Genomic DNA, 17,382 nt, shown 5'->3' on the forward strand with positions numbered 1-17,382 from the left:
TTTTTTTGGGTGTTAATCCGTGTGTTGAGTCTTTGTGATTCTTCGATTTATGGTTGAGAAGTTGTAATCAGAGTTAGGCTTGATTTTTGGTCCATTGTAGTAGCTGCCTCTGTTCGATCTGTTTGTGGTTAGGTTTGTGGAGTTTTCATTTTGTACAGAAGGGTACAATGACGTTCTAAGCCCAAAATAATCGAATCTTGATGCAAATGGTTATTTTCTATATTTTGTGTTCTTTTGAGTTCTTTTGGGTTTGAGTTGTAACAGTGGTGTTAGAGCCATTTTTTAGTTATTCGAGTCTTCGTCTTTGCAATCTGGTTATTGAAAATAAATTTTCACAATTGGATCTTGAAAGATTTGACAAGTAGTAAAACCTAGATCCTATTGGTGGTGGACTTTTGGGTTTCTTTTGGTGATTCTTTGGGAAATACTAGTTTTATGGCGATTATTGCTTGAACCTTGGTGTTTGGTAATTAGAGTTGGAAGTATTATTATATGTATAGTAACCTCCTAGTATTTTGCAGGAATCATTTGGAAACTGGTGGATGAGATTTCAACCCACTATGGGACGTATATTCTTTTTCTCAAAATACTAATTTCTCAAACTTCATTTTATCTATCACTGTGTATTAGTGGATTAGTTCCCATTTCTCAAAGCATAGTGAATTGCATAATTTTGTGATTCCTTGTAATATATGCATAAATATATTTCTTGAATTAGGCCTTGAGCTCGGGTCTTGGACCTCTCGGAATCCTGGTGAATTCAAACACAGAGTATGAAGGAATTTCCTGGTATATGCATCAATACTATTCTCTTTCTTTGCACTATGATTATTTGCCATTTTGGAACTATTTGATATTTGATATTTTAGTCTAACACTTTGTGTTGTTTAACCCTTTTGTTTTGGAATATGAGCACTTACTGTTGAACAAAGACTTTAAACCTATTTTGTGTTGATTAAAAATCTTTCAAACGACAATTACTACATTTGAACTTGGAGTTTTTAATGAAAAAGGGGATTTTTACCATTTGGCAGCAAAAAATGAGAGGAGTCCTTGTTCAACGGAAAGTTTTAAAGGCAATAATTGGTGAATTTCCTGAAACTATAACTGCTGATCAAAAAATTGAATCTGATGAACTTGCATATACTTCTATCATTCTTCATTTTTCTAATCAAGTCTAAAGAAAAGTAACTAAACTTGATAATGCTAAGGCTTTGTGGTAGAAATTGGAAGAACTACTCCTGGTTAAGTCTCTACCTAATAAACTGTTATTTCTAGAGAGGTTTTTAAGTTTTAAGATTGATCTCTCAAGAGATTTAGATGATAATCTTGATACCTCTCGTAAATTAGTACAAGATATTGCTAATGCTGGGGACAAGGTATTTTGAGGAATACAAGGCAGTAATTCTTCTTAATTCCATACCTGAGGCATATTAAGATGTTAAAATTGCTAACAAATACGGTAGGGATACCTTGACACCTGATGTAGTTATAAATTCCTTAAGAAGTAAATAATTAAAGAACAAGGCTGAAAGACATAGGACGGAAAATGAAAGTTTATTTGTAAGAGGTAGGTCTATTATTAGACAGGGTGATAGTCAGAACAGTCAAGACAGTCGAGCAGAATAAAGGGAAAGGGATGAATTGATCAAAGCCTAAAAATGGAATTAGGAAACATTATGGGCATGGAAAAAAGATGACATTATGTCAAGAATTGTTATAAGAAAAAGAATGAACAAAAAGTGGATGAAGGAAATGTTGTTGAGCCATTAAGTAAAAAGACTGTAGATGTCTATCTTGTGACAAAATCCACTATTGAACTTAATACTGCAAACTTTGTCAATAACAGTGATTAGAATGTTAAGTGGATTCTGGATTTAGGTTGCGCTTTTGATATCACCTCAAGAAAACCTTGGTTAGAAGACTTTAAGGATCTTGATGGAGGGGAGATTGTTATGGGCAATAATGCTACCTGCAGAGTCAATCGAATAGGCAGTGTGACTTTGAAATTTGAAAATGGGTATATTTTTACCTTGGAAAGGGTGAGGTATGTTCCTGACATGAATAGAGATTTAATTTTAATGGGAAATCTATATGACATAGGCCTATAAAGCAGGTTTGGAGATGGCAACCTGAAAATAATTAAGGGCTCCTTAATTATTTTTAGAGGTACCAAAAGAAATGGGATATATGCCACTAGAGACAGTATTTTAAGTCACAGGTAGAATCCTCTAATACTGAGAATGATGCAACCTTGGAATTGCATAATAGACTAGTTCATATTCGTGAAAAAATCTTGTGCATTTTAAGTAAAAAGGGAGGTTTTTAGAGACAATATTTCTAAAGTTCCCCTTTGTTAGTATTGCACTTTAGGCAAACAGCATAGACATCATTTTAATTGGAAAACACATATTACATCTATCCTTGAATACATACATTCTGATTTGTGAGGCCTATCATCCACCTCTTCTCAAGGTGGAAATAAATGCTTTTTTGTCATTGATTGATGATTTTTCTTAAAAAAAAAAAAAAAGTATGAATATTTCTTTTGAAACAAAAATCATATACTTTTGAAAAGTTTAAAGCATGTAAAACTTTAATTGAAAATCAAATGGGTAAAAAGAACTAAAATTTTGAGAATAGACAATGGCCTAAAATTTTGTAATGCTAATTTTGACAAACTGTATGAAAATGATGGGATTTTAAGGCATAAAACTATTCCATATACCCCACAACATAATGGTGTAGCTGAGAGAATGAATAGAACAATTTTAGACAATGTTAAATGTATTATGTTTAGCTCAGGTACTCCTAAAGTTTTTTTTTGGGGTGAGGCTATTATTACAGCTATATATATCATAAATAGAACACCAACTAGCTCCTAGATGGAAAAACATCTGAGGACTGGAATGGAGATAAGAGAACCCGTGACTTGGGGAATCCTTTAGATGATTATCTTCTAGTCGGGGATAGGACTAGAATGAAGATAAGAGAACCTATGAGAATGAATGGTTACTTGTCCCTAGCTATCATGTCATATCAAGATTTGGCATTTCAAGAGAGAAAATCTTATGAGAAGGTTGTCAGTTGCCAACTCTCTACAGAGTGGCAAACTGCTATGGAAGAGGAAATGAAGTCATTAGTAAAAAATAATATTTGGAACCTTGTGCCTAAACCTGAAAATAAGTCTTAAGTAGATTGAAAGTGGATCTATAGCATTAAGGAAGGAAATTCTACAAAACAACCTCTTAGATTCAAAGCCAGATTAGTGGCCAAGGGATTTGCCCAAGCCTAGCATAGATTACAATGAGATTTTTTTTCCCAATTATAAAATACACTACTATAAGAGTTACACTTGCTTTGGTTGCACATTATGTCCTTGAACTTGAACAAATGGACATTAAAACAACTTTCTTGCATGAGGATCTTGATGAGGCTATATATATATGTGTTAGCCACAAAGGTTTATTGATATCGAAAGATCTAATCATGTGTGTCTCTTAAAAAGGTCTTTATACGGCTTAAAACAATCACCTAGGCAATAGTATAAGAGGTTTGATAACTTTGTGTCATCTGTTGATTTTATAAGAAGCTATTTTGATCATTATCTTTATCTCAAAAATGGTGATAATAAATGTGTGATTGTGCATCTGCTTCTGTATGTGGATGATTTGTTATTAATAAACAAAAAGATCTGTGATATAAATGACATAAAAAGGTGCTAAGTGTTGAATTTGAAATGAGAAAGATTTAGGCATGCTAGAAGAATTTTGGAAATGAACATTAAAAGAAATAAATCCCAACAATTACTTATTTATACAATTTGACTAAGAGAAAAAGGTGTTATCAAGTCTACAATACATGATCCTAAGTCAGTTACTCACCTTTGACTAATTCCTTAAATAAAGCTTCACAGCCGGAAGGAATAGAACAAGAGAGATGAAACCTCCCTCCAAAGCTGATTGAATGGTTGGATAGCCACTCAACTGTACAATAATCGGTTGAAACTGCCTGGTCAACGCTCATCCCTTGTTTAACAAATCACTTCTTTAAATAAGATCTTCTTTCAGGGAATCGGTTCTTCCTTCCCTATCCTATCTAATAGAGGAAGTCAGTCGATCGAGAAGGAAGTAAGACCCCTTGAAAGTCTAAATGGAGTTCTTGGCAGGGAAATGAAGAAACCATAGAGAAGAACTAATGGACAGACCGCATAAGACTACTGGAATAGAAAGAGAGAGAAGGGATTCATGGGCAGAGGGGGAAGATCTGATTTTTATCAATATATAATGCTCATCCCTTATTTAACAAATCACTTCTTTAAATAAGATCTTCTTTCAGGGAATCGGTTCTTCCTTCCCTATCCTATCTAATAGAGGAAGCCAGTCGATCGAGAAGGAAGTAAGACCCCTTGAAAGTCTAAATGGAGTTCTTAGCAGGGAAATGAAGAAACCATAGAGAAGAACTAATGGACAGACTGCATAAGACTACTGGAATAGAAAGAGAGAGAAGGGATTCATGGGCAGAGGGGGAAGATCTGATTTTTATCAATATATAAATTATTATCAATATATAAAATGACTTCTATATATTGAACGAAATCTACTGCTACTAGAAAAGCGATGCCCTAGGACCAGCCTCGAAGGAAGGAGAAGCTACCTAACTTAGCGAGTTAGCAGGGACTAGAAGGTAGGAGGCTTCACACACAAAGGAACTACTTAAGGGCGGACCTTATATCATTCCTAGTCAGGAATGTAGGGCAGGGGGAGCAGAATGCCTTATGCAGCTAGGAGTGCAGGAAGGGTAGACGGTTTTGCACCGAGAATGAATGACATAGAATCGTATTAATAATCGTCTGATAATCTAGCTAGCGTAGAGCTACTAGACGAGGACTCACTCTACCCCGGAAGGGGGAGCAGAATGTCTTATGCAGCTAGGAGTGCAGGAAGGGTAGACGGTTTTGCATCGAGAATGAATGACATATAATCGCATTAATAATCGTCTGATAATCTAGCTAGCTATGAGCTACTAGACGAGGACGAACTCGCTTTCGTAGGGCTCCAAGGCTTCTTTCACTCCTAACTTTCCTTTCTTAACCCAAGAAATAGAAGCTTACACTAACCGGGCTTTTTCTTACCTTTTGGTTTCTATTTGTAAGTGTGTTTCTTAGGTTCATCAGCTTTCTGTGCAGAGTGCGATTGACTCTTACCAAGGTTAGCTTTATCTTGATAAGGCTCATTATTGATACTATCAAGTTTTGACTTTAAATCAGCAATTTCTCTGTCTTTCTTAGCTAAATTCTCCATATTTATCTCATATAGTTCCTAAAGACGCATCACTTCATATGCTCGTATCCTATTTTCTTGACCAATGAAGTTTGTAACATCCAATGGTACAGTGTCCACCCAAAGATTATTATCATACACAGGTTCCCTCTTGTTACCAATTCTGATTCCAAGGTTCACTAGTGTTTCCTTTTTGGAGATGTTCAGTCTTTTCCAATCAATGTTGAAATTAGATTCCACAGAGGTTAGCTTTGTTCTAGATATATCAACGTATAGTGACTCAAACCATTCATTATCGACCAATGATTTTGCATGACCCTTGTGCTTAATGATTCCTTTGTCTTCTTGAGTCAAAAATGAATAACTCTTTGGTGCTAAGAAGATGCCTTTCTTTATATAGTTTTCTAACTTAAACTTACCTAATACAGTTGAAGAAATCTCTTCTTCAGGAAGAGGACCGCCAAGAACGACAGAGTCCGTATCAGTGTAGTAACAGTCAGGTCTGGAAATGTATATGTACATATAAATACGAGCACAAGCTGTAATAGCAGCGGACAATTGAACAACCGCTATCTTAGGAGGATTCCAGTCTGTGTCGTCAACATGTTCTATATTCCTTAAGTAACTTACTATATAGTAATGCTCGCTCAGCTTGTCCCCTAAGATTAAATCACTTTTCTTTATCAAATAGTTATATCGATCATAATCGTAGATCTCAGTTACAGTGCTTTTAGGGTTAATACCAAATCTACCGTATAGCGAGTTCATGAGTATCTTATAAACATAGGACATTGTGTCATTACCTGCTCTCTTAGCTTCTTGTCTTCTATCGAATATGTCGAAAACAAAGCTTTTGAAAGGGATGCTATTCTTCTTTTCAAACAAGTAGCTTGAAAGAGGAATGCTCTGGTAGCCTATGTCGCGTGCATACTTTAACTCTTCGCTATAATACACGTCCACGAACTTTCCGATTGGGAAGAGTAGAGTTTGATTCTTTTCATCCCGATAGGGTAGGAATGGTGGAGAGATAGTACGAGGACATACAACGTAGGCCTCAATAAAGCCAAACAAGTTGTCTAAATCCTGACCTTCTAACTTACCATGCCAGACAGTCTCACCCCTAGGCATTGTATAGGACTTCATAATATAGGGATATAAGGAGTTCACGTCGTAATAGTATAGATTATCACCGCAAGGTATATAAGCATCAGAATGGCCACCATAGTAACCACGACGAATGAAAGTGTCTTCGTTCCGATTTGGGATATAAATAGACCAGTTGTTTTGAACGTAATAGTTCGTACGAAAGATAGTGAGAGCTAGCGAAGACAAGGTCAATTTAGTCACGATATCTACATTGCATATAGTCCAATAAATCTCTAAAGCCTTCAGCATCACACCACCTAGTAGAAGGATGTCCTGTTTCATATACACTAACAATTGATGCTGGAGAGGGATTAGATTCGAGACTTGCACTTCGTCATGTTGGATGGTTCCTTTTGATCCTAATTGAGGAGAGAGATTTTTGGCTAAGTTATCAGGACTACTCGTGAGCAGTGTTAAGGAATCCCTTAGAAGGAATAGTCGCTTCTTACCAAGATAGACAGCTATCTGGTATAGCCTATGGTTCCTCATAAGAGGTTTGATGGCGTACTTATCTCCACGAGAAGCATAATATTTCAATAAGAGAATGCCATCAAATCGGGAGAGGTTGTGTAAGTAGACCGTTAGAATCGATGGATTGTGTCTAACAACAACAGCTAGACGTTCTATAAAGTCGAACAACATCTTATTGCTCCTTTCTTCAAAGGTTTTGAAGACAAAATCCGGGTAATCCTCACTGAAATATGTCTCAATGCCCTTCTCTGCTGAGGACAGATCATCACCTGGTCTAACCACTAAGAAACCCACAGCGTAAGGCACATGAATTTGATTTCAGAAAACTGTCTCAATATCAGCTACAATGAATGGCTGCCTTTGACTTTTATTAGGTTTGAGTGCTGTGAGATGCTTTAGATAACGAAGCTTACGATATCCTATCGTTCTCGCTTTTTTAGGTTCAACGACCACCTTGTTTTCGATGCATTCCCAGAGCTTGCTAGCAATCTTGTCATCGGAGATAATTGGCGTCACACCAGCCTTCATTTCAGAAAGATAGATTCTAATATTAATGCGAGATATCTTTGCATCCTTGTAATCCTCTGCTTTCTTCCTGACAAGTTGATCAATCAAAGCATAGACTGACAAATCTTTCCCATCCTCTCTAAAAGTAAAAGCATTACTAATTGCAAAGGGAACCTCTCCTGTAGGTATTTTCAAGACATAACTAATAGTAAACTTCCCATAATCACACTTAGTAGTGTAAGCATACTTGATTAGTAGTCGCATAACAGCAAACAATATCAGATCACAGTCAATACATCTTAAAAATGGCATATTGAAATCAACTTTAGCATTTCTCAATCCTGGATAGGGATCCATGAAATCTTCATTTTTTCTTGACTTCAGTAAGCAGCCCCATAATACATCAAATAGTTCTTTTGTCATCATAAGTGTAAACTATAGTTATAATGAAATAAATTCCATATATTCATAGACGAAATGAAATCATTCTATTTTTGATAATTTTCACATATTCCCGTTTCTGTATTGTAATTGAATGTAGTAGTTATATAGTATGCATAAGCAGTATATATACTATTTATCTTTTTTTCCCAAATTAACTTCTTAGTATTATTTAAATTCTTTGGCATTCTATCTTCTAAGATATTTTTAAGAAAATCAAGTGGAAGCGAGTCCTCCAGGGGAGGGTGCGAAACCCTGCCATCCTGTAGATTTCAAATAAGAAAATGGTTTATAATTAATAATGGGTAATTCGCATTAATATTAGAAATATATAAATTTGGGATGCGCATAGCGTAAGGAGCTGTACTAATGAAATTATCGTGAACAGTGTAGATAGGAGCACCAATAGTTATCATGTTAGATATCATTAACATTGCTATATGAGCATCTTTCTGATGAATGAAGTTGGCAAAGGTAGCCGCACGAGTCTTCCTTTGATCCCGATCTTCTGTGGGAATTCGTAGACTCATTTGACGCCTTTTCTTGTGGATACGATCTAGAGAAGTAATTTGACTACTTTCATTTTCATATAGTCCTGTACTGTTGTGTATATAGATGTACTATAGAATACGGGTTTGCCCAAGGCGGAAGATAACCAACCAACATTATCAATTCCATTAGATTGACTATACCCGGAAATCTCTCTTGAAAGAAGTTATTCATGTGTAATGCTACTAGTGCGGATTCCCATCTACTTAATAAGTTTGAACTCTGAGTTCCATCACGATGATTAGTTATATAATGATTATAAATATCACCAGCCATGCTTTTTAAAGTCTTACCATATATCAATGGCATGAAGAGTACTTTGATTAATTTTCGAGTAAGACGAGGAACAACTACCTTAAATAGATTGGTATCCAATTTATTATGCAAGTAAACCTTAAGCTCTTCTAGAAAGAAGGTGTAAATATCATTGATCTTTTGATGATCATAAGAAGCGGGTATGAGATTTGTTTGTTTAGCTACTTCTTTATCTAACAAGAAAAAACTCATGAGCTGATAAGCACTTGCAGAGGCACCTTGAGTGATAGGAATTTTCATATGATCAGTCTTACCGCCTTCGATACATAGAACCTTGCTTATGAACTGATAGGGTTCTCTCGCAGCAATAGCAAAATGGATGAGACTTTCATCCGATGAATTAATCAAACTTTTCTGATCGAGATACCATTGATGAGGATCATCATAAGAAATGAACTTCTTATAATGAAAAGTTGCTGCTGAGCTTAATACCATATAAACATTATCCTTCTTTTCATCACTATCCAATTGAAAATTGTCTGAAGGTGTATTAGAAAAAACTATTAGACTTCTAGCCAAATCACGTTCATGGAAATGTAATATCCCAGAGCGATAGATTCTACCATGGAAGTCAAGGAAGGACGGCAGATAAAATCGATAACCTTCGTAGGCTGATACTAGATTTATTATGAAGGTTTCATAACGAGCACGTTGGATACGCTTCATGAACTCCTTAACCAAGTTTTGATAATTACAAACTTTCATCAAAGACGGATCCTCTACGTAAGACATTCTCAATAGGTCAATGGACTTTGATACATTTAATGAAGCTAGAAATTTAGGCATAAGTAGACCAGATTTCACTAATTGATCGTAATTCTGATTAATGAAGGTTAATACATCTTTGTTAATCTCAAAAGCATGCGACTGTAACTCGTTCATGATTCCGCTCAATATTGTGTAATCAGTTTCAAACTTAATATGGAAATGGAAGAAGTCACGGCTACTTAATAGTTGATAGCGATGTTGATAAAAATAACCAATAGGCATGCTTAAGTAACCGCCACGCATATCGGATAGAGATGAAGGGTTCTCACTTGAGGATGCCCAAGCCATAGGCTTACATACCATTGGTAGATTGAGCTTGATCGGAAGGATACTGAGATCAAAATTACATATAGCATAATAATTGATTGGTAAATAAAACTTACCTTTCTTCTTAACTGTGTACTTTGTGTAAATTTCATTGAAGTTCTTTTTTTTGGGTGTTAATCCGTGTGTTGAGTCTTTGTGATTCTTCGATTTATGGTTGAGAAGTTGTAATCAGAGTTAGGCTTGATTTTTGGTCCATTGTAGTAGCTGCCTCTGTTCGATCTGTTTGTGGTTAGGTTTGTGGAGTTTTCATTTTGTACAGAAGGGTACAATGACGTTCTAAGCCCAAAATAATCGAATCTTGATGCAAATGGTTACTTTCTATATTTTGTGTTCTTTTGAGTTCTTCTGGGTTTGAGTTGTAACAGTGGTGTTAGAGCCATTTTTTAGTTATTCGAGTCTTCGTCTTTGCAATCTGGTTATTGAAAATAAATTTTCACAATTGGATCTTGAAAGATTTGACAAGTAGTAAAACCTAGATCCTATTGGTGGTGGACTTTTGGGTTTCTTTTGGTGATTCTTTGGGAAATACTAGTTTTATGGCGATTATTGCTTGAACCTTGGTGTTTGGTAATTAGAGTTGGAAGTATTATTATATGTATAGTAACCTCCTAGTATTTTGCAGGAATCATTTGGAAACTGGTGGATGAGATTTCAACCCACTATGGGACGTATATTCTTTTTCTCAAAATACTAATTTCTCAAACTTCATTTTATCTATCACTGTGTATTAGTGGATTAGTTCCCATTTCTCAAAGCATAGTGAATTGCATAATTTTGTGATTCCTTGTAATATATGCATAAATATATTTCTTGAATTAGGCCTTGAGCTCGGGTCTTGGACCTCTCGGAATCCTGGTGAATTCAAACACAGAGTATGAAGGAATTTCCTGGTATATGCATCAATACTATTCTCTTTCTTTGCACTATGATTATTTGCCATTTTGGAACTATTTGATATTTGATATTTTAGTCTAACACTTTGTGTTGTTTAACCCTTTTGTTTTGGAATATGAGCACTTACTGTTGAACAAAGACTTTAAACCTATTTTGTGTTGATTAAAAATCTTTCAAACGACAATTACTACATTTGAACTTGGAGTTTTTAATGAAAAAGGGGATTTTTACCATTTGGCAGCAAAAAATGAGAGGAGTCCTTGTTCAACGGAAAGTTTTAAAGGCAATAATTGGTGAATTTCCTGAAACTATAACTGCTGATCAAAAAATTGAATCTGATGAACTTGCATATACTTCTATCATTCTTCATTTTTCTAATCAAGTCTAAAGAAAAGTAACTAAACTTGATAATGCTAAGGCTTTGTGGTAGAAATTGGAAGAACTACTCCTGGTTAAGTCTCTACCTAATAAACTGTTATTTCTAGAGAGGTTTTTAAGTTTTAAGATTGATCTCTCAAGAGATTTAGATGATAATCTTGATACCTCTCGTAAATTAGTACAAGATATTGCTAATGCTGGGGACAAGGTATTTTGAGGAATACAAGGCAGTAATTCTTCTTAATTCCATACCTGAGGCATATTAAGATGTTAAAATTGCTAACAAATACGGTAGGGATACCTTGACACCTGATGTAGTTATAAATTCCTTAAGAAGTAAATAATTAAAGAACAAGGCTGAAAGACATAGGACGGAAAATGAAAGTTTATTTGTAAGAGGTAGGTCTATTATTAGACAGGGTGATAGTCAGAACAGTCAAGACAGTCGAGCAGAATAAAGGGAAAGGGATGAATTGATCAAAGCCTAAAAATGGAATTAGGAAACATTATGGGCATGGAAAAAAGATGACATTATGTCAAGAATTGTTATAAGAAAAAGAATGAACAAAAAGTGGATGAAGGAAATGTTGTTGAGCCATTAAGTAAAAAGACTGTAGATGTCTATCTTGTGACAAAATCCACTATTGAACTTAATACTGCAAACTTTGTCAATAACAGTGATTAGAATGTTAAGTGGATTCTGGATTTAGGTTGCGCTTTTGATATCACCTCAAGAAAACCTTGGTTAGAAGACTTTAAGGATCTTGATGGAGGGGAGATTGTTATGGGCAATAATGCTACCTGCAGAGTCAATCGAATAGGCAGTGTGACTTTGAAATTTGAAAATGGGTATATTTTTACCTTGGAAAGGGTGAGGTATGTTCCTGACATGAATAGAGATTTAATTTTAATGGGAAATCTATATGACATAGGCCTATAAAGCAGGTTTGGAGATGGCAACCTGAAAATAATTAAGGGCTCCTTAATTATTTTTAGAGGTACCAAAAGAAATGGGATATATGCCACTAGAGACAGTATTTTAAGTCACAGGTAGAATCCTCTAATACTGAGAATGATGCAACCTTGGAATTGCATAATAGACTAGTTCATATTCGTGAAAAAATCTTGTGCATTTTAAGTAAAAAGGGAGGTTTTTAGAGACAATATTTCTAAAGTTCCCCTTTGTTAGTATTGCACTTTAGGCAAACAGCATAGACATCATTTTAATTGGAAAACACATATTACATCTATCCTTGAATACATACATTCTGATTTGTGAGGCCTATCATCCACCTCTTCTCAAGGTGGAAATAAATGCTTTTTTGTCATTGATTGATGATTTTTCTTAAAAAAAAAAAAAAAGTATGAATATTTCTTTTGAAACAAAAATCATATACTTTTGAAAAGTTTAAAGCATGTAAAACTTTAATTGAAAATCAAATGGGTAAAAAGAACTAAAATTTTGAGAATAGACAATGGCCTAAAATTTTGTAATGCTAATTTTGACAAACTGTATGAAAATGATGGGATTTTAAGGCATAAAACTATTCCATATACCCCACAACATAATGGTGTAGCTGAGAGAATGAATAGAACAATTTTAGACAATGTTAAATGTATTATGTTTAGCTCAGGTACTCCTAAAGTTTTTTTTTGGGGTGAGGCTATTATTACAGCTATATATATCATAAATAGAACACCAACTAGCTCCTAGATGGAAAAACATCTGAGGACTGGAATGGAGATAAGAGAACCCGTGACTTGGGGAATCCTTTAGATGATTATCTTCTAGTCGGGGATAGGACTAGAATGAAGATAAGAGAACCTATGAGAATGAATGGTTACTTGTCCCTAGCTATCATGTCATATCAAGATTTGGCATTTCAAGAGAGAAAATCTTATGAGAAGGTTGTCAGTTGCCAACTCTCTACAGAGTGGCAAACTGCTATGGAAGAGGAAATGAAGTCATTAGTAAAAAATAATATTTGGAACCTTGTGCCTAAACCTGAAAATAAGTCTTAAGTAGATTGAAAGTGGATCTATAGCATTAAGGAAGGAAATTCTACAAAACAACCTCTTAGATTCAAAGCCAGATTAGTGGCCAAGGGATTTGCCCAAGCCTAGCATAGATTACAATGAGATTTTTTTTCCCAATTATAAAATACACTACTATAAGAGTTACACTTGCTTTGGTTGCACATTATGTCCTTGAACTTGAACAAATGGACATTAAAACAACTTTCTTGCATGAGGATCTTGATGAGGCTATATATATATGTGTTAGCCACAAAGGTTTATTGATATCGAAAGATCTAATCATGTGTGTCTCTTAAAAAGGTCTTTATACGGCTTAAAACAATCACCTAGGCAATAGTATAAGAGGTTTGATAACTTTGTGTCATCTGTTGATTTTATAAGAAGCTATTTTGATCATTATCTTTATCTCAAAAATGGTGATAATAAATGTGTGATTGTGCATCTGCTTCTGTATGTGGATGATTTGTTATTAATAAACAAAAAGATCTGTGATATAAATGACATAAAAAGGTGCTAAGTGTTGAATTTGAAATGAGAAAGATTTAGGCATGCTAGAAGAATTTTGGAAATGAACATTAAAAGAAATAAATCCCAACAATTACTTATTTATACAATTTGACTAAGAGAAAAAGGTGTTATCAAGTCTACAATACATGATCCTAAGTCAGTTACTCACCTTTGACTAATTCCTTAAATAAAGCTTCACAGCCGGAAGGAATAGAACAAGAGAGATGAAACCTCCCTCCAAAGCTGATTGAATGGTTGGATAGCCACTCAACTGTACAATAATCGGTTGAAACTGCCTGGTCAACGCTCATCCCTTGTTTAACAAATCACTTCTTTAAATAAGATCTTCTTTCAGGGAATCGGTTCTTCCTTCCCTATCCTATCTAATAGAGGAAGTCAGTCGATCGAGAAGGAAGTAAGACCCCTTGAAAGTCTAAATGGAGTTCTTGGCAGGGAAATGAAGAAACCATAGAGAAGAACTAATGGACAGACCGCATAAGACTACTGGAATAGAAAGAGAGAGAAGGGATTCATGGGCAGAGGGGGAAGATCTGATTTTTATCAATATATAAATTATTATCAATATATAAAATGACTTCTATATATTGAACGAAATCTGCTGCTACTAGAAGAGCGATGCCCTGGGACCAGGCTCGAGGGAAGGAGAAGCTACCTAACTTAGCGAGTTAGCAGGGACTAGAAGGTAGGAGGCTTCACACAGGGGGAGCAGAATGTCTTATGCAGCTAGGAGTGCAGGAAGGGTAGACGGTTTTGCATCGAGAATGAATGACATATAATCGCATTAATAATCGTCTGATAATCTAGCTAGCTATGAGCTACTAGACGAGGACGAACTCGCTTTCGTAGGGCTCCAAGGCTTCTTTCACTCCTAACTTTCCTTTCTTAACCCAAGAAATAGAAGCTTACACTAACCGGGCTTTTTCTTACCTTTTGGTTTCTATTTGTAAGTGTGTTTCTTAGGTTCATCAGCTTTCTGTGCAGAGTGCGATTGACTCTTACCAAGGTTAGCTTTATCTTGATAAGGCTCATTATTGATACTATCAAGTTTTGACTTTAAATCAGCAATTTCTCTGTCTTTCTTAGCTAAATTCTCCATATTTATCTCATATAGTTCCTAAAGACGCATCACTTCATATGCTCGTATCCTATTTTCTTGACCAATGAAGTTTGTAACATCCAATGGTACAGTGTCCACCCAAAGATTATTATCATACACAGGTTCCCTCTTGTTACCAATTCTGATTCCAAGGTTCACTAGTGTTTCCTTTTTGGAGATGTTCAGTCTTTTCCAATCAATGTTGAAATTAGATTCCACAGAGGTTAGCTTTGTTCTAGATATATCAACGTATTATAGTAATGCTCGCTCAGCTTGTCCCCTAAGATTAAATCACTTTTCTTTATCAAATAGTTATATCGATCATAATCGTAGATCTCAGTTACAGTGCTTTTAGGGTTAATACCAAATCTACCGTATAGCGAGTTCATGAGTATCTTATAAACATAGGACATTGTGTCATTACCTGCTCTCTTAGCTTCTTGTCTTCTATCGAATATGTTGAAAACAAAGCTTTTGAAAGGGATGCTATTCTTCTTTTCAAACAAGTAGCTTGAAAGAGGAATGCTCTGGTAGCCTATGTCGCGTGCATACTTTAACTCTTCGCTATAATACACGTCCACGAACTTTCCGATTGGGAAGAGTAGAGTTTGATTCTTTTCATCCCGATAGGGTAGGAATGGTGGAGAGATAGTACGAGGACATACAACGTAGGCCTCAATAAAGCCAAACAAGTTGTCTAAATCCTGACCTTCTAACTTACCATGCCAGACAGTCTCACCCCTAGGCATTGTATAGGACTTCATAATATAGGGATATAAGGAGTTCACGTCGTAATAGTATAGATTATCACCGCAAGGTATATAAGCATCAGAATGGCCACCATAGTAACCACGACGAATGAAAGTGTCTTCGTTCCGATTTGGGATATAAATAGACCAGTTGTTTTGAACGTAATAGTTCGTACGAAAGATAGTGAGAGCTAGCGAAGACAAGGTCAATTTAGTCACGATATCTACATTGCATATAGTCCAATAAATCTCTAAAGCCTTCAGCATCACACCACCTAATAGAAGGATGTCCTATTTCATATACACTAACAATTGATGCTGGAGAGGGATTAGATTCGAGACTTGCACTTCGTCATGTTGGATGGTTCCTTTTGATCCTAATTGAGGAGAGAGATTTTTGGCTAAGTTATCAGGACTACTCGTGAGCAGTGTTAAGGAATCCCTTAGAAGGAATAGTCGCTTCTTACCAAGATAGACAGCTATCTGGTATAGCCTATGGTTCCTCATAAGAGGTTTGATGGCGTACTTATCTCCACGAGAAGCATAATATTTCAATAAGAGAATGCCATCAAATCGGGAGAGGTTGTGTAAGTAGACCGTTAGAATCGATGGATTGTGTCTAACAACAACAGCTAGACGTTCTATAAAGTCGAACAACATCTTATTGCTCCTTTCTTCAAAGGTTTTGAAGACAAAATCCGGGTAATCCTCACTGAAATATGTCTCAATGCCCTTCTCTGCTGAGGACAGATCATCACCTGGTCTAACCACTAAGAAACCCACAGCGTAAGGCACATGAATTTGATTTCAGAAAACTGTCTCAATATCAGCTACAATGAATGGCTGCCTTTGACTTTTATTAGGTTTGAGTGCTGTGAGATGCTTTAGATAACGAAGCTTACGATATCCTATCGTTCTCGCTTTTTTAGGTTCAACGACCACCTTGTTTTCGATGCATTCCCAGAGCTTGCTAGCAATCTTGTCATTGAAGATAAATGGCGTGGTACTACCCTTCATTTCAGAAAGATAGATTCGAATATTCATGCGAGATATCTCTTTATCATTGTAATCCTCTGCTTTCTTCCCGACAAGTTGATCAATCAAAGCATAGACTGGCAAATCTTTCCCATCCTCTCTAAAAGTGAGAGCATTACTAATCGTAAAGGAAACTTCTCCAAATGATATCCTCATGACATAACTAATAGTAAACTTCCCATAATCACACTTAGTAGTGTAAGCATACTTGATTAGTAGTCGCATAACAGCAAACAATATCAGATCACAGTCAATACATCTTAAAAATGGCATATTGAAATCAACTTTAGCATTTCTCAATCCTGGATAGGGATCCATGAAATCTTCATTTTTTCTTGACTTCAGTAAGCAGCCCCATAATACATCAAATAGTTCTTTTGTCATCATAAGTGTAAACAATAGTTATAATGATATTTTTTCCAATCATTTATATACGAAATGAAATCATTCCATTTTTCAAAACTATCACATTTTCCCATTTCTGTATTGTAATTGAATGTAGTATCTATATAGTATTCATAAGCAGCATATATACTATTTATCTTTTTATGCCAAATTAATTTCTTAGTATTATTTAAATCTTTGGTATTCTATCTTCTAAGATACCTTTAAGAAAATCAAGTGGAAGCGGGTTATCAAGGGGAGGTAGCGGAGCCTTATACAGTCTTACATCCATCAGATTTCGAATAAGAAAATGGTTTCTAATTAATAATGGGTAATTCGCATTAATATTAGAAATATATAAATTTGGGATGCGCATAGCGTAAGGCTGTAGTAATGAAATTATCGTGAACAGTGTAGATAGGAGCACCAATAGTTATCATGTTAGATATCATTAACATTGCTATATGAGCATCTT

At 35.4% G+C, this 17,382-nt stretch overlaps 2 protein-coding genes and 1 pseudogene across 2 annotated transcripts; all 3 read right to left on the reverse strand.

Moving 5' to 3' along the window:
• Positions 1 to 5,321: 5,321 nt before the first annotated feature.
• Positions 5,322 to 7,763, reverse strand: LOC111371371 (DNA polymerase-like). Its single transcript, XM_022993314.1, has 2 exons — positions 7,313 to 7,763; positions 5,322 to 7,180 (listed from the first exon to the last, which is right to left on the reverse strand). The coding sequence occupies exons 1-2, from the start codon at positions 7,761 to 7,763 to the stop codon at positions 5,322 to 5,324; spliced, it is 2,310 nt and encodes a 769-aa protein (XP_022849082.1).
• Positions 7,764 to 7,894: 131 nt separating this feature from the next.
• On the reverse strand, positions 7,895 to 14,739 carry LOC111371381 (annotated as a pseudogene).
• Positions 14,740 to 14,963: 224 nt separating this feature from the next.
• Positions 14,964 to 16,841, reverse strand: LOC111371388 (DNA polymerase-like). The gene is made up of 3 exons (XM_022993337.1): positions 16,391 to 16,841; positions 15,956 to 16,258; positions 14,964 to 15,763 (listed from the first exon to the last, which is right to left on the reverse strand). The coding sequence occupies exons 1-3, from the start codon at positions 16,839 to 16,841 to the stop codon at positions 14,964 to 14,966; spliced, it is 1,554 nt and encodes a 517-aa protein (XP_022849105.1).
• Between the last annotated feature and the right edge of the window lie 541 nt (positions 16,842 to 17,382).

The sequence above is a fragment of the Olea europaea genome, chromosome 2, assembly GCF_002742605.1.
Source record: "Olea europaea var. sylvestris chromosome 2, O_europaea_v1, whole genome shotgun sequence".
NCBI lineage: Eukaryota > Viridiplantae > Streptophyta > Magnoliopsida > Lamiales > Oleaceae > Olea > Olea europaea.